At 41.2% G+C, this 24,157-nt stretch overlaps 1 protein-coding gene across 2 annotated transcripts; it reads left to right on the top strand.

Moving 5' to 3' along the window:
• Positions 1-3,830: 3,830 nt before the first annotated feature.
• On the top strand, positions 3,831-21,604 carry mmp16b (matrix metallopeptidase 16b (membrane-inserted)). 2 transcript variants are annotated; one of them, XM_022191144.2, is made up of 11 exons: positions 3,831-4,290; positions 6,276-6,424; positions 6,686-6,700; positions 7,053-7,169; positions 8,307-8,611; positions 11,733-11,894; positions 12,333-12,550; positions 12,646-12,784; positions 14,832-14,982; positions 17,205-17,320; positions 17,710-21,604. In XM_022191144.2, exons 1-11 carry the CDS (start codon positions 4,162-4,164, stop codon positions 18,069-18,071), a joined length of 1,863 nt encoding a protein of 620 aa, XP_022046836.1. In that variant the 5' UTR covers positions 3,831-4,161; the 3' UTR covers positions 18,072-21,604. The 2 variants fall into 2 exon arrangements, with proteins under 2 accessions (XP_022046836.1, XP_022046837.1); XM_022191145.2 differs by lacking the exon at positions 6,686-6,700 and having other exon boundaries at positions 3,833-4,290.
• Positions 21,605-24,157: the final 2,553 nt, after the last annotated feature.

The raw sequence follows: 24,157 nt of genomic DNA, 5'->3' as shown, positions 1-24,157 counted from the left end.
CAGAATGGTCTGACTGCACCTCATCCTCTGCTATTCTGGGGAGGGGGGAGGGGCGGGGGGGGGTCCTTTAAACACCATACAGAAAAACACATGGACACAGGACCTTTTGGAAAGTCCTGTAGTATCAAGACGGTGACAGTGAATCCTGTGAGTCCTGTGGGTTGCAGGGTGAGACCTACCTAGATCAGGCTTATCCTGACACATCCCACAGATGCTCAATAAGATTTGGATCTTGGCAGTGTGGAACCCAGGTGAACATCTTAGCTCTGTTGTGTCCCCCGGGCCACAACTGAGCAGTTTTTGTGGTGTGTTGGGGTGCATTGTCCTGCTGAAGGTGGCAACTGGCATCAAGGACTGCCATGGGGGCGTGGTGGGTTGCTTGACCTGCAGTGTTTAAGTGGTTGGTACATGTCAAACATCCACATGAATGTCAGGACTCAAGGTTTCCCAGCAGAACTTTATAACAAGATGATCAATGTTATTCACTTCGCCCGTCAGTGGTGATAATGTTGTGGCTTATCGCTGCGTTACTGTGTGATTGCTGGCAAAATTTGAAGATTTCCGTATGGCTGGTTGCCAACTGGAGGTTGTTCCTGTTTCCCATAGTGGAGGGGCTTTTGAATAGCTAGAGGAAGCTGTTGGAAATATATAGCCAGTGACAGACTTTTACCCATAGTCTACATCCAGCTATATCAGACAACTTTGCTACAAACCACCCACCTAAACATTGTTCCAGACCAAGCAACATCTCAGTTGGTTGGTTTTGTGTTCATTCCCCAACAGGCCATAGCTGTTTTGTTGGCACGAGGGGGACCTACACAAACACAGGAAGTTTAAATGTCATTGTTGGAGTAGACAAACCTACACTACTGTTCATAAATTTGAGGTCGCCCAGACAATTTTATGTTTTCCATGAAAACTCACACTTTTATTCATTTGCTAACATAACGGCACAAGGGTTGTCTAATCATCAATTAGCCTCTCAACACCATTAGCTAACACAATGTAGCATTAGAACACAGGAGTGATGGCTGCTGGAAATGCTCTGTACCCCTATGGAGATACTCCATTAAAAATCAGCCATTTCCAGCTAGAATAGTCATTTACCACATTAACAATGTCTAGCTGGATTTCTGATTAATTTAATGTTATCTTCATTGAAAAAAATGCCTTTCTTTCAAAAAAAGAGAACATTTTTAAGTGACCCCAAACTTTTGAATGTTAGTCTATACAGAACCCCAGTGGCAACTGAAGTCAAAGGAAAATCATTTTAAACAATGATTTAAAAGAGAATTTCTGTTTTTGCAGTTCTGAGTATAAATAAGTGTATGAAAGATTAAAACATAAATATCTGTGACTGTTATTCTATCTGCAGTAACTATTTTTCGTGGCAAAATCTTTGTGACAGGTAAACGGGCTCTTTGTGAGAGTTTCTTGGGCCTTTTGCTGAATCTAATTAGGGTGACATGCTAATCTGTGGCGTGGCCCTTGTCGTTGCTGGGCTTTAATGTGCCCTGAAGTGTCTCGCTGTGGCACAATTGGACTGAGAGGCTCCATTCCCAAAGCTGGTACCAACTTCCAGTAAGGTGCAGCCCACTCTGTCAGATCCATTCAAAGCAGTGATTAGAAATCACTACAGAAATCTCTGAGTCAGTCACAAGTGTTATTAAAAAACCCAAAACTGTGAGCAAACTGGCTGCAGCGGCGTACATTCTGCACCGGACTGTGTGAGGCCACAAATATGGCAGCTTGGCACATGATGTTCATTCCAACTGTCTATTATGCAAGTGATTGATGGAGTGAGATTGTTGATATAATGAGCACAGATTTCTTTACAGGTAGTCTCACTCCTCCAAGAGGATTCAGAAAGCGCTCCTAGAAGAGACAGTTTAGGTGTCTCTTTCTTTTAAAAGCTCGGTCCACAGAGAGAAAAGATGGATCCAGGACACACTGGGAGGCTTAAATGTTAACCAAACCAGGACACTCAGTTTTCCTTGATGCCTCCACATCATGAATTGTTAAATAGCTTGACGACAAATGTGTGGAAAATGTTACAGCATAATTCCTGAATGTGATGGACTGTAACTGAGTACTTTCACTGAAACACTGTACTTAAATTCACATTTGAGATACTTTTGTGCAGCTTTCCTATTTCACCCTACGGAGGCAAATATACTTTTTACTCCACTACATTTCAGCAACTTTAGTTAGTAGTTATTTAGATTGCAAATTTTCATACCCTTCCATTCCAGTGAAACCATGTATCTCCAAATTTGGTGATGTTGAGTGTTTGTGATAAACTGAAGGATTTGGGTGTCCCTTTATAAAGATACATCAGCTAACTAACTCTTAGACTAGCTGGAAAAATGCCTTCCCACAAAGTTGCTAACAGAGCTGTTTTCCTGAGCTCGTAAAAATGTGACTTTTTGGACGATTCGCAGAAACGTTAACACTGCTCAAGCTTAAACATCTACAGCAGTAAAATGCAACAAATTCAGCAGTCATATTAAAAATATCCCATATAACTGTAAAACATTGACAGGGCCTCTTTAACTGGACTATTTTTTTTTTACTTTATTGTCATATACACCTCAGAAACAGCAATGCAATTCTTTTTTTTTTTGCAAGTTCCATTCACACAACTGAAATAACAAATAAAATAAAATGAAACACAATAGAATATTTAAAAAATAAATGAATAAAAATAGCTTCAAAATGTATTTTTGTGCAAATTTTAGCATCTCGTGCAATACTGTCATATATGAACAGCATTGATATGATATTGTTATTTATAGATATTGCAGGTGAGTCAGTCATTTACTAGTCTGATGGCCTGTGGATAGAAACTGTTTTCCAGTCTGGTGGTTCTTGCTTTCACATTCACAGTGTCTGCTAGACGACAGCAATCTGCTAATAATGCTTACATGCTTTTTTTTAAAGTGAGATTTCAAATGTGGGACTTTCATTTGAAATTATGTATTTCCACAGTGTTTTATTGCTATTTTTGCTTACAGATCTGATAACTTCTTCCACCTCAGCAGAGCAAAATGCGCACACTCCTGAGTCTACTGCATGTAAACACTAAAAAAAAAGTTTAGTGTGATTAAGTTTTTGTCATGAGCTTCCGCTACTCTCTTTCTCATTTTCTGATTACTTTTCCCTGTCATGTAATCACTGTCAGATCATTTTCTCAGCTCATCAGTTCATGTGGGGTGGACTCAGGTTCCAGGGTTTCCTGTGTCCTCAGTGTCCTGAATAACACACACTGCAGCTGGCAGACACGTTCCTCAAGGAAACACTGCCATCTCGTGGCTGTTTTTTTTCTTTGCTTGAAGCAGGTTGATTATTGATAGAGATCATGCCTGTGCTGTTGTGTTGTAGAAGCTGCAAATGTATTGAAAATCTGCCAGGTCTTTTGTTCTGGGCCCTAAAACACATTGAATAGATCAGTTGGGGAAAGTCATTTTTCATTAGATGTCTATTGTGCATGATGGTTATGGAAATTGTGCATGGTTTGTTATTGTAGCAGTTGTTGGTATGTTGCAAATAGGACTATTGCTCAGTTTTGTCAGTGCACCAAGGCTAGTATCTGAGGTCTGCGGGAGCATCAGCAGAGGAATACAACCTGCATCCGTTCACAATCTTCACCAGGGCCTTTATTTCTTCTTAGGAATTTAAGATCAAGTGCACTATATGTGCACTTAAAATTGCACAGAACCGCGGCCTTTGTAATATAAAAGTCAGATGTACAGGCAGTTCTGAAGAATAGCATTTCATCTATCATGCACTCCGTAGGGCAGCTCTCCTGATGCTGCCAAGCAGCGCTGCGCTGTGTGAGAAATCAAAGCGCAGGCGTCGAGTCGGGAGGGAGCCTATCTTGCGCAGACTGGGTACTGTACATGGCCATTGATGCTGCTGGGTAGATGTAGCCCTGATGTAAATAAGAATGGCGAGGGCAGCGGCTCTAACATGCCGAGTTATCTCTGCTTGACATCGGAGCAATTTTATACCACCATCGGGATTTTTTATGAAACGCGGGGTCCTTTTCTTCGTTTTCATCTGAATCTGCCTTGACAGCTCGCCCGATGGTTTTCATTTGACACAAGAGCCAAAGCAGACGGGCGGCTTCTTCCTATAAACACTCGGGAAAAACGGGTCATTATGACCTTAGTATCCTCCAGTAAAAGAAAACCATCGGATTGCTTTTACGCGGCAGCATTCTGCTTGCATTTATTGCTTTGGATTTCGTGTGCCGTGTCCGGAGAGGAGCATCATCAGTTCAGCGTTGAGGTAAGATAAATGGCCTTCCCTTCCCACAGCATCACAAACGACCGAGCTCTCTCCTCCACATCATCTGCCTCAGCGTGAAAAACAGTTCGGTTGTGCTGACTCCCCACGCTATCGGTGGACACAATTACCATAACGCATAACATGGAGACATTGTAAGCCTATCAGGACGGCTCACGCACTGAACGGAGAAAATATCGCGCATTCCTCATTTGTAGGGTGCAATGAAACAGAAGGATGCTCATTTGAGGTTATTACATTGCGGTCCATGAACTGAGCTGATCCTGCATGTGCAGCCCGCATATGATGCTCGGAGAACAGTGTGTTTTAGCAGAGCTGTCTCAGCACCAGCTGCCATTCATCGCCACGTACACTTTTTTTTTTGACAGGTCATCATGAAGTCAGATATGCTTTGGCAGCATTTCTACTGTTGGAGGAGATTAAACATCCACACACACAAGTTGCATAATAGGATTTGCTTTTTTCCTGTACCTTATTAATTGATGCCATTCCCATCCTCACCCCAGACTCCCCTCCCACACTCTGAAGAAATGAAACACTGAGGCTGACAGTAACACACACACATCATTATTCAATTTTATGGCTCACTGAAATCTGCCCGATATATCTCTGGCTGGAATCTGTGCCTTTCAACAAACACAACTCACACAGGAAACACACCCACAGGAGAAAGAGAGAGGGAGAGAGAGAGGGGGGGGGGGGGGGGGAAGGGATAAACAAGGCGTTTAGCTAAGCAGAGAGAGAGGGATGGAGGCAGAAGGGGGAGGGATGGACAGAGGAGACAGCTAGTCAGATTAGCTAGCTGGAACATATCTCATAGGCTGTGTGCTGATAGGGAGGCAGCTGGTTGGCATGTGGACAGCTGTAGATAGCGTGGGCACTTCAAGGCCCTCGGTTTGAGGATGGAGTCCGGCAGTGACCCCCGGATGATGCTCAGCCTCACCTCTCCTCTGGATCAAGTCACATTCTCTGCTTTGTAGGGCAAGTGGAGGCAGGGCCACGGTCCTGCACATGTACACTGGCTGCAAGCCGCAAGACACAAACACTGACTAAGATCACCAGCAGGGATTCAAATGCTGTTTGCATTTGCATTGTTGTGCACGGAGCCCCTCAGCAAACACATTTAAACCTTAACCACAGCTGGACTGACCATTTGAGACTATTGTGTAGTACAGTAAATTCTACTAACGTCGATAAAAAGCTTCTAAACACTTCAGGCACACTGTGATGTTAAATATAACCACAGCAGCTGATTCTGTGTTGTTCTGATAATGAAGGAGTGCTGGAGCAATGGTTCGTCACAGTCTCCTGTGAGATGCAGAATGAATGATGCACTTTCATATTCGTATTGATTTAGTGCTATTGGGCTGGCTGTGCACTAGAGGTTAAAGAAGCAGGTTTGCTGCTGGAATCTTGCCACTCTACTTTTTTCCCAGGAAATTGAATGCACTACTTTCAGGGAAAAACTGGGTGACAAGCAACACTTATTAAACAGCACTGGTACTTTTAAGCAAGGTACTGTAACCACTGTGGTGCAGGAATGACTGGGGTCTGTGTGTGTGTACCAGACAATTCTCCAGAATAGTTCGGAAGATGAATGTGGGACCAAATCTAATCAAACACAGAATGAAGGAGAGTCAAGTTCATAGTGGCAGCTAATGGGAAAGCATGAAAAGAACAGACTCTCTGTTTTATGGCCTTTCACTTTTGATGTATTGCACACACTGCAACAGCTTGGTTGATACATTTTTGTCGTTGTAGGTCATTAACTCATTTATTATCTGAATGAATAGCAGAATGTGCAACATCCCGGTTGTGTCAGACCTTCTTCTGCGCGTCATTTCCTACCATCGTTTCTCCCTCTTTCTTTCAAATGTGAATTTTCTAATAATGGCAAAAAAGTCTGATGAAAGTCTGTACAGCCACTATTTGAAGGTGCAAATCTTTCTCGTTCTTCCTCCTTGCAGGGATGGCTACAGAGGTATGGCTACCTTCCCCGCACAGAACCGGGAATGTCTGTCCTGCGCTCGGCCCAAACCATGCACTCAGCCATCGCTGCCATGCAGCGCGTCTATGGTCTCAATGTCACAGGGACACTGGATGAGAAAACCAAGGAGTGAGTATTAACACATGCTGTGGATGCACTTGTACAAACACAAGCTGAGGAGCATGTGCACTTTCATTAGGCCATTGATGTCATGTTAATGCATATGCTTCACTCATTCATTTAAAATGCAGAAGGAATGCCTATCAATATTTCAATGGATTAGCGAAGGACAGACAAACATGTTTATTTCACCCCCATCACCTCACCTCAAATGACCTGAGGTGAAGGTTTTAACACTTTCCCCTCTTCTCATTTTGCATGATGATGCAGTGATATCACCCTGAGGTGAGAATTAATATTTTGCCTATGTATTGTGTTTGTTCTGTTCTGTTGTGGCATCTGATGTGGTATGAATGAGAAACATTAAGGACTGCAGTTTGGAGTAGTTTAGCAGTGTTTTGCATCCCTTGTTTTCCCGCTGTGATTCTCTGGCACCTGTCAGGAAGAGAACTGCTGAGTTCACTTCATTGTTTTATGTTGTGTTGTGATGCAAACTGTGATCGAAACTTTGAGTTTAGCAGACTTCAGTCAACTTCTCTTCTCTTCTCTTCTCTTCTCTTCTCTTCTCTTCTCTTCTCTTCTCTTCTCTTCTCTTCTCTTCTCTTCTCTTCTCTTCTCTTCCTCATCACTTTTTAAGTTGGATGCAAAAGCCACGCTGTGGAGTTCCGGACAAATTTAAAAGTGCATCAAGGTCACGGAGGCGGAGATATGCACTGACAGGACAGAAGTGGCAGCGTACACATATAACCTACAGGTGAGACAGTGGAGGCAGTTGTCATAGAGACCATTGAATTTTAGCAGTGCTTCGTGTAGAGTTCACATTCAGACGTGCCGGTGTTAATTTTCTCAGCTCTCGTCTGTCTCTCATCTCCTCCTCCTTAACCACCTGGGATCACATGCCCCGTGTTGTCATAGAGACTGAGCAAATACGTCACATATGTGGGGGCTCGCACACAAAAATATAGTGATAATCACACACCCAAAAACACATAGATTAGCACATGAATTAGCCCATGTGTGCTGTGACTATGTTTGCATTCCAGTGTATAAATAGACTGCTGGCAAAATGAAAAACGGGATCAGGCTGTTGTTATTTTAACCCTCTTCCATTTATTCTTTTCCTTTCATAAAACAAAACAATTTTAGTAGAGAAGCATGAAGACTGAAGGCTTTTTCTCTGCCTCATATGAAACTGTTTGAAAATTTCCAGTTAAAATTATCCATAATCTCAGCCAAAATATTCAAACTCTCGTCTTATCTGGCCTGATTAAGCTCACGCGTTTAATAGGTTCTGAGGAGAGCCGATAAACGGGTCTGTGGCACAACTGCAAATTGACAGGTTACTGCAGTAATAGACGATAACACTGTCAATTTATTCAAATCCTTCCTTCCTCCCTGAATTTGAATTGATGAGCCACCTCTCCTAATGGAATGTCAATCAGTGCTGAGCCAGTGCTGCTGCTGACTGCACTTTATTCGTGAAAATGAGTGGAGAGAGAGGGAGAAGATTTCCCATTCCTCTCTGCCTGCCAGAGACTGATAACGACTGCCGTGTTAAAAGTTCAGTGAAAGCTGCTGGGCTTGAAATAGTTGTGTCAAGTGCAACTTTTTTTTTTTTTTTTTTTTTTTTAACTGTCTCCTCATTCTGAGAAGGCAAAATGTTCACTCAGAATTAATGTGATAACAAGGCAAGGGGCTAATGCAGGATGTATTTTATTTCTACTTTTGAATATTTTCTTCCGTGTAGTTTCTGCGGACGTATCATCACTGCACCGTTTACATTCTTTTACTATGACAAACCCTTTATGTAAGTGACATCTTGTGGAGCATTTTTAGCCTGACAGCCTCTCAGCAGCTCGTTCCATAGGCTTACTTGTTCTTCCTCCCGCAGCATAAAAAATGTCACGCCAAAGGTGGGCGCCCGGGAGACCCATGATGCCATCCGGCGGGCGTTTGACGTGTGGCAGGGTGTGACTCCCCTTCGCTTTGAGGCCGTTCCATACAGCGCCCTGGAGACTGGCAGGCGTGACGTGGACATCACCATCATCTTCGCTTCAGGTTTTCACGGTGACAGCTCACCCTTCGATGGGGAGGGAGGATTCCTCGCCCACGCCTATTTTCCGGGCCCAGGAATAGGAGGGGACACACACTTTGACTCGGATGAGCCTTGGACCCTGGGGAACCCCAACCATGATGGTAAGTGAAAGAGAAAGTCGGTGTAAACCTAAATTGTGAGCGACAGAAAGCATAAGGAGGAAGACAGGGTGACAAAGGACCATCAACATCGGAGCAAGCACGAGAAAAGTAAGGAGGGAAGAGATGAATGTTAGCAGGATGGTAGTGGGAAAAGGGTAGAGCGACAGAATGAAAAGAGCAGTCATCACGAGAGACAGATAAGGGCCGATGGAAAGCAAATCATGGAAATACAGATGACTGGGCAGGAGGGCAATGTGACAGAGATGGTATCACAGGGCAGGGAATGAGGGATGCTTAACCAAAGACAAAGAATGCAGAGATGTCTTTGATCCGGCTGTGCTCTGTAAAGACGCATCAACCCATCTGTCAGGATTTTGTTGTTTTTTTCTGAATAATAAGCTCTTCAGATGACAGGATAGAAAGCCCTGCTATTTTAAGACACTGGTTGCTGGCACATGATTACGGCTATTCAGTTCTTATTGAATCTGATGTAGCTCAGTGGTATGCTTCCAAAGAGGTCTTCTTAGAAGTATCAGATAAACTACATTTTCATGCCATTATAGAATTTAAAAATTATGTTATGCTATTTTACCCAGAGAGGAAAATAAGACGCTTTTCCTTGCCATGAAGCACACTTTAATTACCCTACCTACAGGGTGCCAGGCTTGTCAGTGCACCACCGGGCAGCTTCTAATGTCCACGCACCATACGCTTACACTCTATCCTCCCATTACTGGGGGAGGGAGGACGGATACAGCTCATATTGTGTTTGTTCTGGGAAAGTGCTGCCACCCATCAGCTCCTCTCTCCCTCTCTCTCTCCCTTTGTCTGTCTCTCTTTTGTTCTCCGAGTCTAATGGTAATTGTCTCAGACTCCTAAGTCAAATTCGCGTCCACCCTTGCGCAGTGTCCCATGGTTATCCATTTGGAGTGCTGAGGCCGATTTTTGAAAAGCTCCCGTCTCCGCCTATGTGTCTGGAAAGCCGTGCAGCCTTTAATGGGCTTTCACAGCGGTGTAATTGTAAATGTTGCATGTTGACATGTGCGCTAATGGTAGCTCCAGCTCGTCTCCTGGGAGTCCTTATGGGACATTTTTGGTCAGGTGGAAGAGGCTGGTTGTGTGAGATAAATGGGGGGAAGGGGAAGGGGGGGGGTTAACCTTTTAGCTGCTGGCTGAGGGTCAGTAACTGTTCTGTGCAGCGCTGCTGGCAGGAGTGGATATCATGTTGTAAAGGGCAGCAATCTCCTGGGGACAGCTTCAGTCACAAGCTGTACGTAAATTGTGTACTTCTTTCTAAATCAGGTTGACACTATGAGCTGAATGCTGACTGTATACACTGGCTGTGACATTTTGGGGTTCTTTTTTCCATTACTGCGTGTGTGTGTCTGTGTGTGTTATTGGATGTAATATGAATCAGAATCACAGTTTTTGCTCGGGCCAGGCCAACATTTGTGCGTGTTCAGGTGCAGTATGCGAATCTGTGTTTGTCTCCTCGCTGTTTTCTGATGCCCTGGGCAGCAACGTGAGTGTGTCCCTCTGCTCTCTGTGAGCTCTGGCTCACATGTGGCTTATCTTCTTTTATAGAGCAAAGGAGAAAAAAAATACTCCCGGTTGACAATTTACCTCCTGTAATCTCTACTTGCAAGATTTTGCACCGCAGTGGCTCCTTGGCTGTAACCTCTGCACCACAGGGCAGCAAGTAATGACTATTTTCACTGCTGATTAATTAAGTGGCTATTTGAAACTTTGGAATTTAATGGTTTCTCTTTAAAAGGCTATAAAATATTTTAAAATGCTTTACAGAATGCAAGTGCTATTAACTTACAAGGACAAATCAAAGAAAAAATGTGGATTCTCAAATGTGAGACCCTGAAAATCGTAAGAATTTGTCATTTTCTGCTTGACAAATGTTTACCTGATGATCAAAATTGCTACTGATTTGTTTTCTGATTGACTAATCAAGGAATCACTGCAAGACCTGAAATAAAGTTGATTTTAATTTGACTTGATATCCCCCACAGCTTCCTTCTCCATAACTTGGACTGTCACATATTTCAGCTTCAGCGGCACTGCAGTATGTCCTGTGAAGCCCTTTTGTGGAAAATACAGTAGTATAGCAATATAAAGGGGGCTATGCAGTAGCTTTAGAGATGCCTGATATTGATAAAAAATATACACTACCATTCTAGTTTGGACACACCTTCTCATTTAATGTTTTTTCCTTGTTTTCATGACAGTCTACATTGTAGATTTTCACTGAAGGTATGGAAACTATGAATGAACACATATGGAATTATGGAGTAAATAAAATAATGTGAAATAAGTCAAAACATGTTTTATATTTAGATTCTTTAAAGTAGCCATCCTGTGCTTTGATTACTACCTCGCAAACCCTTGGCCTTCTCTCACTAACCTTCATGAGGCAGTCACCTGAAATGTTTTTCACTTCACAGGTGTGCCTTGTCAAGGTTCATTTGTGGAATTTCTTGCCTTCTTAATGGGGTTGGGACCATCAATTTTGTTGTACAGAAGTTAGGGTAGTTCACAGTTGACAGCCCTATTTGACAATTGTTAGAATCCAAATTATGGTACGACCCAATCAGCTAAGTAAAGAGAAACAACAGTCAATCATTAATTCAGGAACTGAAGGTCAGTCAGTCCGGAAAATTGCAAAACTTTTGAGAGTATCCCTAAGTGCAGTTGCAGAAACCATCAAGTGCTACGACTAAACTGGCTCACATGAGGAAAAGAAGACCAAGAGTCACCTCTGCTGCTGAGGATAAGTTCATTCAGTCACCAACCTCAGAAATCGCAAGTTAACAGCACCTCAGATTAGAGAACAGATAAATATGTGTTCATTCATAGTTTAGATGCTTTCAGTGAGAATCTACAATACAAATAGTCATGAAAAAAAAACATTCAATGAGAAGGTGTGTCCAAACTTTTACCTGGTAGTCCACGTTTTAGTTTTTTTTTTTTTTAGTGTGGTTTTCTGGGTTTTCTGTGCTTTTCACTTTCTACTTCTTGATTTAATGACTGTTGCATCCATTCTTCTCCACCTCCTGTACATCCCATATGTGATGGAGCGTTCTCAGTGCAGTTTTCCTCCTCTTCTCTCCAGGTAATGACCTGTTCTTGGTTGCGGTTCATGAGCTGGGCCATGCCCTTGGTTTGGAGCACTCCAACGACCCCACTGCTATCATGGCTCCTTTCTACCAGTACATGGACACAGAGAACTTCAAACTACCTCATGATGACCTGCAGGGCATCCAGAAAATCTATGGTAACTTCCCACAAAAGAAACTCTCTTCAGATAATGAAGCATTTAGAAAGTCTACAGGAAGAGCACTTTTTCAAGAAAGAGTCCCTTTATCTTATAATGGCCCAATACTTTGTTGAAGAAGTCTGACAAAACAATATCAATACTGGGGCTCTGAAGAGACTTACTCACTGTCGCAAATGCCACTGCATCAGTCATATTGGGTTGAATGCCAGTAAGCAGCATTTGTCAGCTGTTAAAGAGGGCAGTCAATCAGTCTATTCAAAGCAATATGAGTCAACCAACAAGGCAGCAAAGAGGCTAAATAATCTGTGCAAAAATAAAAGGTGCATTGGACAAAAACTGTGAATTGATTTAAATTCTCAATCTCGTAAACAAAGAAAAAAAAGTATTGACAAAGAGGAGGAAGGAGGATGAAATAGTCTTCTTTTGTGCATTCAGGCCCTCCAGACAGAGCTCCACAACCTACCAGGCCCCCACCCACAGTCCCTCCTCCTCGCTTCCACCCTCCTTCAGACCCACGAAAGCACGATCGCCATGCCAGACCCCATCGGCCTCCACAGGGGGCCAAACCCTCCAACCCCAACTCCAAACCGAACATCTGCGACGGAGGCTTCAACACTCTGGCCATCCTCCGACAGGAGCTTTTTGTGTTTAAGGTAAAGTAGATTGTCAGTGTGAGTGAACATGGCTGCTGGTTTCAAAGCATATGATGAAACTGATGATGATCATTCTGTCTTGACCGGTTCTTTAGGACCAGTGGTTCTGGAGGGTACGAGACAACTCAGTGGTCCCTGGCTACCCCATGCAGATCAACTACTTCTGGAAAGGCTTGCCTCCCAAAATTGACGCTGTGTATGAAAATAGCGAAGGGAGGTTTGTCTTTTTCAAAGGTAATAGCAGAAACCGACTTTTTTCTGTATTTGGGTTATGTTTATGCTTGACAGCTGTAGCTGGAGGCACTGTGTTGTTTGTTGGTATGTATGTACTGTACAGCAGAAACATTCTCATGGATGAGATGTATCAGGAACATCTGTAGAGAATTTCATTGCATTTCAACATCGTCTTGGATTGGATGAGAATTTATTAGTCAAAGGTCAAAGCTCACTGTGATCTCTTTTTTTTGGCCGTAACTCAATAATTCATAAAAACATTCTGACAAACTTTAACACAAATGTCTGTTAGGATAAAAAGATGAAATGATGACATTTTATATTCAAAAGGTCAAAAGTCAGCCTCACTGTAACATCATAACGTTGTCCAAAAGCTATTCTCTGACCATTATCTTACACCATAACTTGGGAAGAGAAGAACAGATTGTGACCATCTTCTACAGTAGGTAGGATGTCGAATTAGTGGCGCTAATCTTGAGTGCTCATCTTTAGAGCATAGTGATTGTGCAGATCTTTTATTCATGTGGTAACATAATTGCACAAGGCTTTTCAAATCATCAATTAGCCTTCCAACACCATTAGCTAACACAATGTAGCATTAGAACACAGGAGTGATGGTTCCTGGAAATGTTCCTCTGTACCCCTATGGAGATATTCCATTAAAAATCAGCTGTTTCCATCTAGAATAGTCATTTAACATTAACAATGTCTAGACTGTATTTCTAATTCATTTAATATTATCTTCATTGAAAGAAAAACTGCTATTCTTTCGAAAGTAAAGACATTTCTGAGCGACCCCAAACTTTTGAACGGTAGTATCTATTTAAAATACACAGCAAATAAGAACAATTGATTGGTTGGTTTGTATTTACTCTCTGAAATTATAACCACAAGTTGTGCTATGGAGCAGTGGTTTTTATGAATGGATGACCTTTTTGTACCTCATGAAGGCCCAAATACACACACAAGATGTGATGCACATTTGTACCCCCAGTGTTCGCTGCTTGTCTAAATAATTGCTTGGTGGCATCATTGCACACATAAACTTAACAATATGCCAATAAGAAAAATAATTCTGGCTAGCAAACATGGATTTTAACAATTTGGGATTTAAAATATTTAAAATTGGTTTTGCGAGTGTTTTGTGAGCAAGAAAATGCATTCATTTTCCGACTATAGGCACACAGTGCTAAAAATGTGTAAAAATAAGTAAATAAAATAGACAAAAAATGTTTACAAGAATACTTTGCAGGTCATCTTGTATTTCTTTTTAACTGTTATCCAATTCAATGAAATACACAAAGTAAATTTAGATTATGCAAATATCGTTCACTGATAGACATGACTCGCACTCATGATATTTTCATGCTAAACTACAACATTAAACTGTCTTTTAAAAAATGAATGATGAAGTAATATTTTATTGCATACATGACTAAATGCATGTCAAAATGTGTGCTCTTCTATCACATAGTATTAGATCTGGTGGCTGTGAGGTTGTTTTGTGTTCTGTATGGTAGGAGAGCTGGTGTAGGTCCGGTAGAGCCATCCGTCCATCAGGCAGATTAACATGACATCTGTCACCCAGTGGGATCAGAGTGCCTCATGCTTTATTTATTCACTCAGGGGGACTTAACTGTGTGTGTATTTATGGGCGTATGCATGTGAGAGTCGAGCTACTTATTACAGGCACACCAGCACATGCAACTCTCCTCACTCTGCCTGAGGCACTTGTGATCAAACTGAATTAAATGCAACAATAGCTTCAATAAAACTCAAAACACCAAGTCTCAATGGACCTGCCTTCAGAGCACCATCTTTCTGTTTATTCTATTATAGATGACACTGCATAGTTTTTCTGCGTTCAAACATTCTTTAAACACGTGGAACTTTTGAAATCAAGTGGAGAGAAATAAATAGACTGACTCGCAAAACCTCATGAATGAGCTGAAACCCCCCCCAGTGTTTGGTCGAGTGTGATTTTTGAGGTCATATGTATGAAAATGTCTTTGTCCCAGAGCATTCCAACTTTGTCTGTGTATTTTAGGAAACCGTTTCTGGGTCTTCAAGGACACAACTCTCCAGCCTTCGTACCCTCAGGACATCTCGCTGTTCGGGAACGGCATGCCCACACAGAGCATCGAAACAGCTGTCTGGTGGGAGGATGTCGCCAAAACCTACTTCTTCAAAGGAGACAGGTCTGTTTGGACTATTAGTTCTGTTATGATGTAGAGCAGCTGGACAAAACTGAAATCTCTGAGTAAAAACAAGTTCTACTATGAGGACCATCGATGGCTGAAGCCTTGTTAAGATCATTTACTACTGAAACAACTTTATTACGGTAGTGAAATGGCAGCGTGTTACCAAATGATACAGTAATCACATATTTTAATTCATTATTCATTGAAGATTGGCCTATATAGACAATCTCTCTGGGAGATTAATATTTGTAAATGCCTATTTAATTTTGGCATAGATTAGTTGGGATCATTTTTAAGCTAGCACATGCCTACTGATATTCAACTCATTATGTTTCCATGTTAAAGCAACTTTGTAGTGGTTACTTCAGAAGTGTACATTTTTTTCTGTTAAAGAAACTGTATTTATTATCCAGTGTAAATGTATGGATTTACTGAATCCAGACTGGAGTACGTCACCTGTAGTTGAAACCAGGGAATCTTTCCAAAACAACCACATCAGAGAATCTGTTGTATATGTGCGTCGCGAGGGTCATATTATTTGAGAGTATGCCAGTGTGACTCACATGTTCAGCTGTCACGATAAATCATATCCTTCGAGGTCTTTGGACCCTGTGGTGGGAGCTGACAAAATGCTGACAAAATGCTTTGTCATGATACTGTCATCCTGAACCTCCTGATGTCTCGTCTTGACAAACGGGACATTCTGTCCATCGTCTCAAACGTGATTTCATTTCTCTCTCTCTGTGATGAGCTAGTGTTTGCTCTGATTCAAAGAAACGACACTGCGGAGCAAGATTTATGTGTGTGAGCAGCAGTGTATGAGAAAATCATCAATCACAACTACTTGTGAAGCAAACCTGCGTAGCAGATAAACACAGTATGAATGATTGATTGATTGCATCTTCTGGTCACGTGAAATCAGTCAGTTGATGATCACTAAATGGTCTGACTGAAAGTGACATTGGGCTGTAAGTTATAGATAGCAGACTGTCGCAGTAAAACACAGTCCACCATGTCCAACCCAAATAGAAAGCCCACATTAAGAGAACAAATAACTCAGCTGCTAGTTGTCCTACTGGAGGAGTAGTCTTTAAGTAAACGACACGTTGCAGCAGAGGACCTTCCTCAGCGTGTTATAAATAAATCAGTGTAGATGTTTTAGGTGCTGTCAATTTGTGTTTTCACATTTGTTCCTTTGCATTTTGAAAACTTAGTTGAGTGATGATGTGCATTTCAGGTTTCATCTCCACATACTGCACACATCGTTTATTTTCCTCTGTCTATTAGGGGGGTTAATGATTATCGGTCAGTTGATTATTTTCCATTATTATTTAATTGATTAAAAATATATTAACTGATAAGGCAGAAGACGAACAACAGTTGTAGTACCTGGTTGTGTAGCCTAGTACACTTTAACGCTGTAGTAACCTGAACAGGTGGTCACTTGGACTATGGGTAGTTTTCTGTTGGCAAGCAGAGAGTTTAGCTAGTAAAGGTCGCCATGAGAAAGTCTCTGGTCCTGCTTAATGCCTCCAAGCCAAGCTCTCATTTTATTGGTTTGATGAAGTGCACAGTGGTTGTGTCACTGTGGTACAGAGGCTGATTGTCTACGCCACGTCAGAGTTGTTGGACGGCTTTTGTTACATAGTTTAGTTCAAAGCAGTGTTACAGAAACCACAAGAAAAAGTTAATTTCTAGTTACTGATTGATTTATTATTGATTGGTAAGGCTGCTTCAGTGTCTGCGGCTTTAATTCCAACTACGTTGCTGTTGTCCACACTGCTGTCAGGATGACGGTGTCTGGCACTCCTCTCTCTACATCTGCTGCGATCCGTGAGTGGCAGAGAGGAGCTCAGAGAGGGACGATACTTATCCTGTTGTGACATCAAAACAGGACACGAATTTGGAGGGCTTGTTTGGAGACACACTTTCTAACTATTTGAGAAAAGAAAGAACTGAGGATGGTCCTTCGGCATATTTTGTAGTCCTCTAAACACAGTAGGGAAACGTATTTATGTTAAAAAAAAAACAGTGTTTTATGTAATTTGTCAACCTTAAAAAATGTAAACACAGTTCTCTTTAAACTAAATATTGAAATACTGTTGTCTCTCAGTATGATTTTGATGCCTGTAAATGCTAAAATGTCAAACACATGGTGTCAGATGTCATCTCTAAACGCCATATTGACTGTTGTGGCCTTTCTGCCCGTCCTGTTGTAGATACTGGAGGTACAATGAGGACATGAGGACCATGGACCCAGGTTACCCTAAACCCATCACCATCTGGAAGGGCATCCCTGATTCACCGCAGGGAGCTTTTGTGGATAAGGCCAATGGTACGTCTGCTTTAGTGACTACAAAACAGACATTTGTAAAAGATGGGAAAACAGAAAGCTGACTAAAGCTGAATAGTGTAAAGTCAAAGCTTCTTGTTGCTCACCAAGGTCAGTGGTTTGATCCCTCCATATGACCTCCACACCAAAGTTAGTGTGTGAGTATGTGTTTGAATGAGAAATGGCATAGTAAAGTGCTTTGCAACCCATGGCTAAAAAAGCACTTTAAAAGAGTGGCCCACGTAGCATTTTATCACAGCCTACACAGGGTGATTCTCAGCTTAGGATGTTTGTTGTATCTTTCTCTCCTTTAGTTTCCCATCAGTCTCTAAACTATTAACCTAAAAAAAAATTCAAAAAGCATGTTTGTGTTCCTCTATTCCCCCATCCAGGCTTTACCTACTTTTATAAAGGAAAGGAGTACTGGAAGTTCAACAACCAGCTGCTTCGTGTGGAGCCTGGCTACCCGAGATCCATTCTGAGGGACTTCATGGGCTGCGATGGCCTCCCCGCTGACCCCGACTGGGACTGGAGCCCCCCTGTGGCGGAGGAACGCCACTATGACAATGGTGACGTGGACGTTGTCATCAAACTGGACAGCGCAGGGGGTACAGAGAAAGCGGTGGCCATCGCCATCCCCTGTGTTCTGGCTCTGTGCATGATGGTCCTCCTCTACACCGTTTTCCAGTTCAGGAGGAAGAGCACGCAGCGCCACATACTGTACTGCAAGCGCTCCATGCAGGAGTGGGTCTGAGGACTGTTACTGCACTGTATAGAGAGGGGTGTGAAGCTCTGATAAAGGTCTAGTTATTGCTTGAAGCCCTTAGTACAGTAATTGGAAGCACTGTAAAGGGTCTGGTACATGAGGTTTGCTATGTTGGCAGATTTCAAAACTGCTCGAACTCATAACATGCAAGCTGCGAGGAAATGAACCGATCAGCAGAACTCCACTGAAGACAGTGACGGAGCCACATCTCCTATGTCCAACTAATATGTATGTATCTGCTTTGACTTTTTTCTCTATCTTGGAATGAACTCAATTAAGTGAGACAGAGTTAAGCTTCTGTAAGTGGGACCTTTGTCTATCCCCATCTCTGCACGCCGCTTAAAAAGCCCCTAGCACTAACTTCAGTGGACAAATTAGATATAGGCTTCTACTTTACTTTCATTTCTTAATTAAATTGCCCTGAGCTGTGCTTTTTTTTTTTCTTTTTTTTAAATTTCAAGTCCCTGTAAAAGATTATTCATTGTGTGGAGGACTGATACACAAACCAAATATGACCTTTTCTTCCAAAGAGGATTACTGCTCGATGTTGTTTTTGATGGGATATTTTTCCTCCATGGATCAAACATTGTGGATCATGCTCTGATTTTCTTTTGCCATTTCTATTCATATCCACCCGTCTGCTCTGTAATCTGTGGGGATAGGATGCAGCCGTTAGTAAGAGCTAGGAACTCAAGACTGTTGTGGCAGACAGTCTATCTCCAAAACAGGGGCCAAAAACCTCTCTGCAATATTTATGAGACTGCCTTAATCACAGATTGCTTAGATTACCTCCTCTTTCTCTCTCGATTCCTCTGGTCTGGAAGTGGAACACTGAGTGACACAGTCGGAACATAAACAGTGTATGAATGCATTGATTACTGCCCATAATGCAACTTTAAACCAATAGTTAAGGACAGTTTGATCCTCAACGAGTTCACTGTTCCTGAGAATGTGCTAAGCTGTACTAAATGCTCGATGGCAAGCAGGCTACCAGCTTTCATTTACTGCCTCACCGGAGGCTGTGAGAGAGAAAGTGAAGGTTAGTTGTGTGTGTGTGAAAGAGAGAATAATTACCAACATTATATATGTACTGTACTGTAGTGTCAGTTATTGAACAGCTAACATCCTGCTTCCCTTTTTTCCTGCCAAGTTTGGATACTAAAACTCCAAACGGTGTCAGCTGATACATTTTAAACAGCTTTACTATTCAAGTTTTTTCTTTTTTTGTCAATTTTTCTACAATGTTTGTAAGTTTACATAGTATTTCACATAGAAGGGGATGGGATGCAAAGATGGAAGGGAGAAAAGAGGGGAAAACTACATGCACCTGTTTTTTTTTGTTTTTTTTAAATACATATTTCCTGATTAAAGAAACTTTTGTCTGCATCTCTAGTTACAACAGGCACATCAGCCTTTTATCAGTGCTGTTGCCCAGATTGTTCCATCTTCTCAGTAAGTTCTTCAAATAATTTTCAATGGCTTGCATCGCTGTCATTAATAAAACATGTCTGAACAGTAACAGGATCGAATCAGTAGAAATAACAAAATGTTGTCTGAATTTTGGATGTTAGAAAAAAAACATGAAATCAGTTTTGCCTGTGTTCAATGATATAATGCCGCTGTTTTATGCACTATAAGTAACTCTAATTAACCATTATTCAAACACTATACAAATGTTACATTAACAAATTACTAACAAATTTATTGATCTACTCAAACATTTTTCAAATTAACAGGAGTATTGGAAAAACTAAATCAGCAAAAGTCAAGCCTATTGGCAAATATTTTACATATATTCTAATCTATGATGTTTCATATACACACATAGCATCATATATAAATCGTATCAGATATCTCAAACACTTTTATCAGCCACACATGGGAAACAAAACATACAAACGGAGACAGACTCTCTGTGAGGTGAGATGGAGCTAAACTGAGCAAGAGCTTTTTCTCTCGTCATGTATTGTGTTATAAATGCAATACACAGCCCGGATCCCAATGAAATATATTGTCTTGCAATTGCCTTTGGTCTGCCATACATGTAACAATGTGGTTGTGTGGTGTAGCATTTCTCAGAATTTGCCAGGTGATCTCTCTGTGAGCATTCATGATGTGATTTTTTTAATATTTGTGCTCCTTGTTTTTGTTAGTCTTTTACTTGAAATGATCATCATCAACTGTACAGGATATCGGACATACTCTTCCGTTGATATCGAGGCAATGCCATTTTATGACATATCAGAGAAGGAATTTGAGATTTCAAATGTTCTTGTCTTTCAATTAGCGATAGGAGGGTGAATTGAACTGTGACTGCTGGCTCGAACTTTTATTCATCTGTCACTTGTAAGAGATAAAAACTTAAAACTTGCATAAAGGCAATGCATGCCGTTGTTAAACTATGATGTCATTCTTTCATAGCTGTTAACCATGGATCACTCTTGTACCAGTCGTTCCCTTTAGGGTTAAATGAAGTGACCGATCAGCATTACAGGTTTCTACAGGATGCGTTGACAGATCAAAAGCTGTCGTGCTTTACAAACCATGTAAAATTACTAGCTTCCAGTCTGTCGTTGCTGTTCCAATCTTCACGTGATTGTCGAAATTATGAAAGAAAATGTAAAGAAAGGAGCATTGCTGCTTTCCTAAAGCAGTGCCGAATTGCCGTGCATATCAGTCCATGTTGATCCATGATCACTGTAATTTAAGGTGAAAGCAAAAAGCCTTTGGCTCAGTGTTGTGTGTGCTGTCTTATCAGTTTGTGTGTTTGTGATGAGGGTCTGATGGCTCCAGCAAGTGTGAATTAAACACGGCCAGCGAGGCAAGTCGGTACTGTATTTATTGCCGTATTTATTCCTGTGTGCTCAGCACCTCAAATCTTGCATTGCATTGTATTGAGGGCAAGAAGCTGTCAATAAAGTGGGTTTGAAATGCAGTTTTTTTTTCTAGTCTCACAGCTACCAAATAATCCTCCTCCTTCTGTTACTGCATCAACAACAAACAATTCATTCAGTGCAAATGTGTTTTCATCTTTGAGAGGTGAATCAAACTTTTAAGGTTACTCACACATACGGTTGTTTTCATGTGTAAATCACTTCAAATATCGGACTCTGTGAGAAGCCGGAGGTCTTGATGCTTTGTCATGCCGTGGTTGTCTTCAGACTGCTCAGTGCTTTTTATTTTTTTAAACCCTGCCTTGACACATGCTGCTAAGCATTAGGGCTAATTTGGAGTGTCATTAAAGGAAGTAGATGGAGCTGATTAGACAGCAGTCAATGCACCAGAGAGGCAAGGGTACAGAGGAGATGACGAGCATTTTCAAGCCACTGCAGTCAAGATGTTAGACACGGATACATGCATATATTCCGAGGCAAGTTGTTTGAGAAGAAAACATATTGCATAATATGTATATATATATGAGCCAGACTGTATACTGTCTGCTATGGACAATTTTGTTTTTAATCCATCCATTCCATGCATAAAGAAAGTGCTGTGTTGTAAATAAAACAAGTGCATACTGAGTGTGTCCTTATATCATGCTCTCACACAAACATTCAAATCCGACAGTGGTGAAGTTTTTCATTGCCATGAAAGAGCCTGAGAAGGCACAACAAGAAAGTTTAGATGCATTAAAGGACAATTTATTCAAAAAAGTGGAATGCATGTTTGTACAGTATTGGCATAAGACAAAGTAAACAACAATCGTGAAAATATTGTGTTAAAGGTAAATGTCCGAAGCAAAATTTCAATGAGCAGCAGTAAAGAAATCAGTAAGTTCAATATAATACTGTAGACTTTGAACTCAGAAAGACAGAAAACCACATCTTTATATAGTACAGAGAATCACTGATATTGAACGCAGCATGCAGGGCTTATTCTTTATTGTCTTATCAGCAATGTGCAGATCTCCCTGTAGCCTCTGGCGTGGCTCACTTCACTTTCTCTTTGAGTTACAATGGAAAAATGCAGAGAAAAGTGATCAGAAACACATCTCAGTTACTTTATTTCATTTAGATGTTCTGAAACACGACACACACAAAAATCCTAAACTCCCCATTAGAGAGTAGAGGAGGCAGTCGTCATTGGACATGCAGTATTCTGAGATATAGTAGAAACAGCCTGTACAAATTATAACACACTACGTTAAAGCAAACATACAGGAACATTCTAGCTTTTGCAAAATTAACCAAACTTTCCTAATGAAAGATGCTGCAGAAGAGTTGAACTGAGAGGTCAGCCAGTATGAAGTGTGTGTGTGCTGAATTCAAGTTATGTGGAGAACTAAAGGCAAAAACTAAACAACAACGACAAACACATGCGCACACACCTCGTTATTTTTGTGGGTCTTTTGTTCACAACAAAATTACCTTTCGCTTTTCTAAAGCTGCAAACACAGCTTATTTCAGAGATTGTATTCTAAGTTCTATGATTTGAAACTTTTCACAAAAAGACCGAGGACACTTAAACCTTTTAAGACACAAAAAGCAATATTGTAATATCAGTGAAAAGTGTATTATAATCACACTACAATACTTCACTGCTCATGTGGCAGGTTAGGAGCAGGTAAAATATCTTGAGAGGAAGAAGAAAATATATAACAAAGACGCTTTTGCACAGACAAACACTTCATAGCAAATAGCAAGTTTAAAAAAAATGTGATCCATAAATCTTTATGATGCAGTAGCATATTGTTCAGCATATTGATGGATCTGCATCGTAGGAGGCAGCCAGCACAAAGTCACACATCAATATGAACTCACAGATTAAACAATGCTACATCGTCTATTCAGTGTTCTGGTGTGTGAGTTTAAAATGGGAATAATTATTTTACGGCATAAAAAAAACAAAGGCAAACAAAGTTCTCACACAGTGCAATTATGAACTACTTTTTGAGTGACTAAATCTTTTCAGTTTAATCCTTCAGTTCATCTAAGAAAAAAAATCATGATAGATACACTACCAGTCAAAGGTTTGGACACTTCTCATTCAATGCTTTTTACACTCAACAAAAATATAAACGCAACACTTTTGTTTTTGCTCCCATTTTTTATGAGATGAACTCAAAGTTTTAAAACTTTTTCCACATACAGAATATCACCATTTCTCTCAAATATTGTTCACAAATCTGTGATAGTGAGCACTTCTCCTTTGCTGAGATAATCCATCCCACCTCACAGGTGTGCCATATCAAGATGCTGATTAGACACCATGATTAGTGCACAGGTGTGCCTTAGACTGCCCACAATCAAAGGCCATTATGAAATGTGCAGTTTTGTTTTATTGGGTGGGTCCACTCCTCTTCAATGGCTGTGCGAAGTTGCTGGATGTTGGCGGGAACTGGTACAAGCTGTCATATACGCCGATCCAGAGCATCCCAAACATGCTCAATGGGTGACATGTCCAGTGAGTATGCTGGCCATGCAAGAACTGGGATGTTTGCAGCTTCCAAGAAATGTGCACAGATGTGTACAGCGTATGTGGAAAAAGTTTTAGATCTTTGAGTTCATCTCATAAAAAATGGGAGCAAAAACAAAAGTGTTGCGTTTATATTTTTGTTGAGTGTATTTATGCAGATTTTTGTAGATTAATACTAAAGATTAACACCCATCTGTTTACAACATAACTCCAAATGTATTCTTTTCTAGTTTTGATGTCTTTAGTGTTAATCTACAATATAGAAAATAATAAAATAAAAACCACTGAATGAGAAGGTGTTTCCAAACTTTTGACTGGTAGTGTACACTGAAAAAAAACACTATGACCCCCTGCCTAATATTGTGTTGGTTTCCGTTTTGCGGCTAAAATTCCTCTGATCCATTGGGGCATGGACACAGGACCTCTGAAATGTTCTGTGACAGTGAATTCTGTGGGTTTCTGGGTGGGATCTACCTAGATCAGGCTCAAAAAGATTTGGATCTGTGGAATGTGGAACACCTTCGCTCTGTCGTGTTCCCTGGGCCACTCCTGAGCAGTTTTTGTGGTGTGTCGGGGTGCATTGACCTGCTGAGGGTGACAAGTGGCATCAAGGACTGCTGTTGCCATGAGTGGGTGGGGGGTTACCTGACTTGCAGTGT

This window comes from Acanthochromis polyacanthus, chromosome 9, assembly GCF_021347895.1.
Source record: "Acanthochromis polyacanthus isolate Apoly-LR-REF ecotype Palm Island chromosome 9, KAUST_Apoly_ChrSc, whole genome shotgun sequence".
NCBI lineage: Eukaryota > Metazoa > Chordata > Actinopteri > Pomacentridae > Acanthochromis > Acanthochromis polyacanthus.
Note: the sequence above shows the minus strand (reverse complement) of the source record. Positions and strands in the feature narration are given on the sequence as shown.

What these genes read in the sequence shown, in the direction of transcription:
- mmp16b (XM_022191144.2), top strand. Translation starts at nt 4,162, where the DNA reads ATGACCTTAGTATCCTCCAGTAAAAGAAAACCATCGGATTGCTTTTAC. An exon ending in ATCATCAGTTCAGCGTTGAG is followed by an intron (nt 4,291 to 6,275) that starts GTAAGATAAATG and finishes TCCTCCTTGCAG; the next exon opens with GGATGGCTACAGAGGTATGG. An exon ending in GAGGTTTGTCTTTTTCAAAG is followed by an intron (nt 12,785 to 14,831) that starts GTAATAGCAGAA and finishes TGTGTATTTTAG; the next exon opens with GAAACCGTTTCTGGGTCTTC.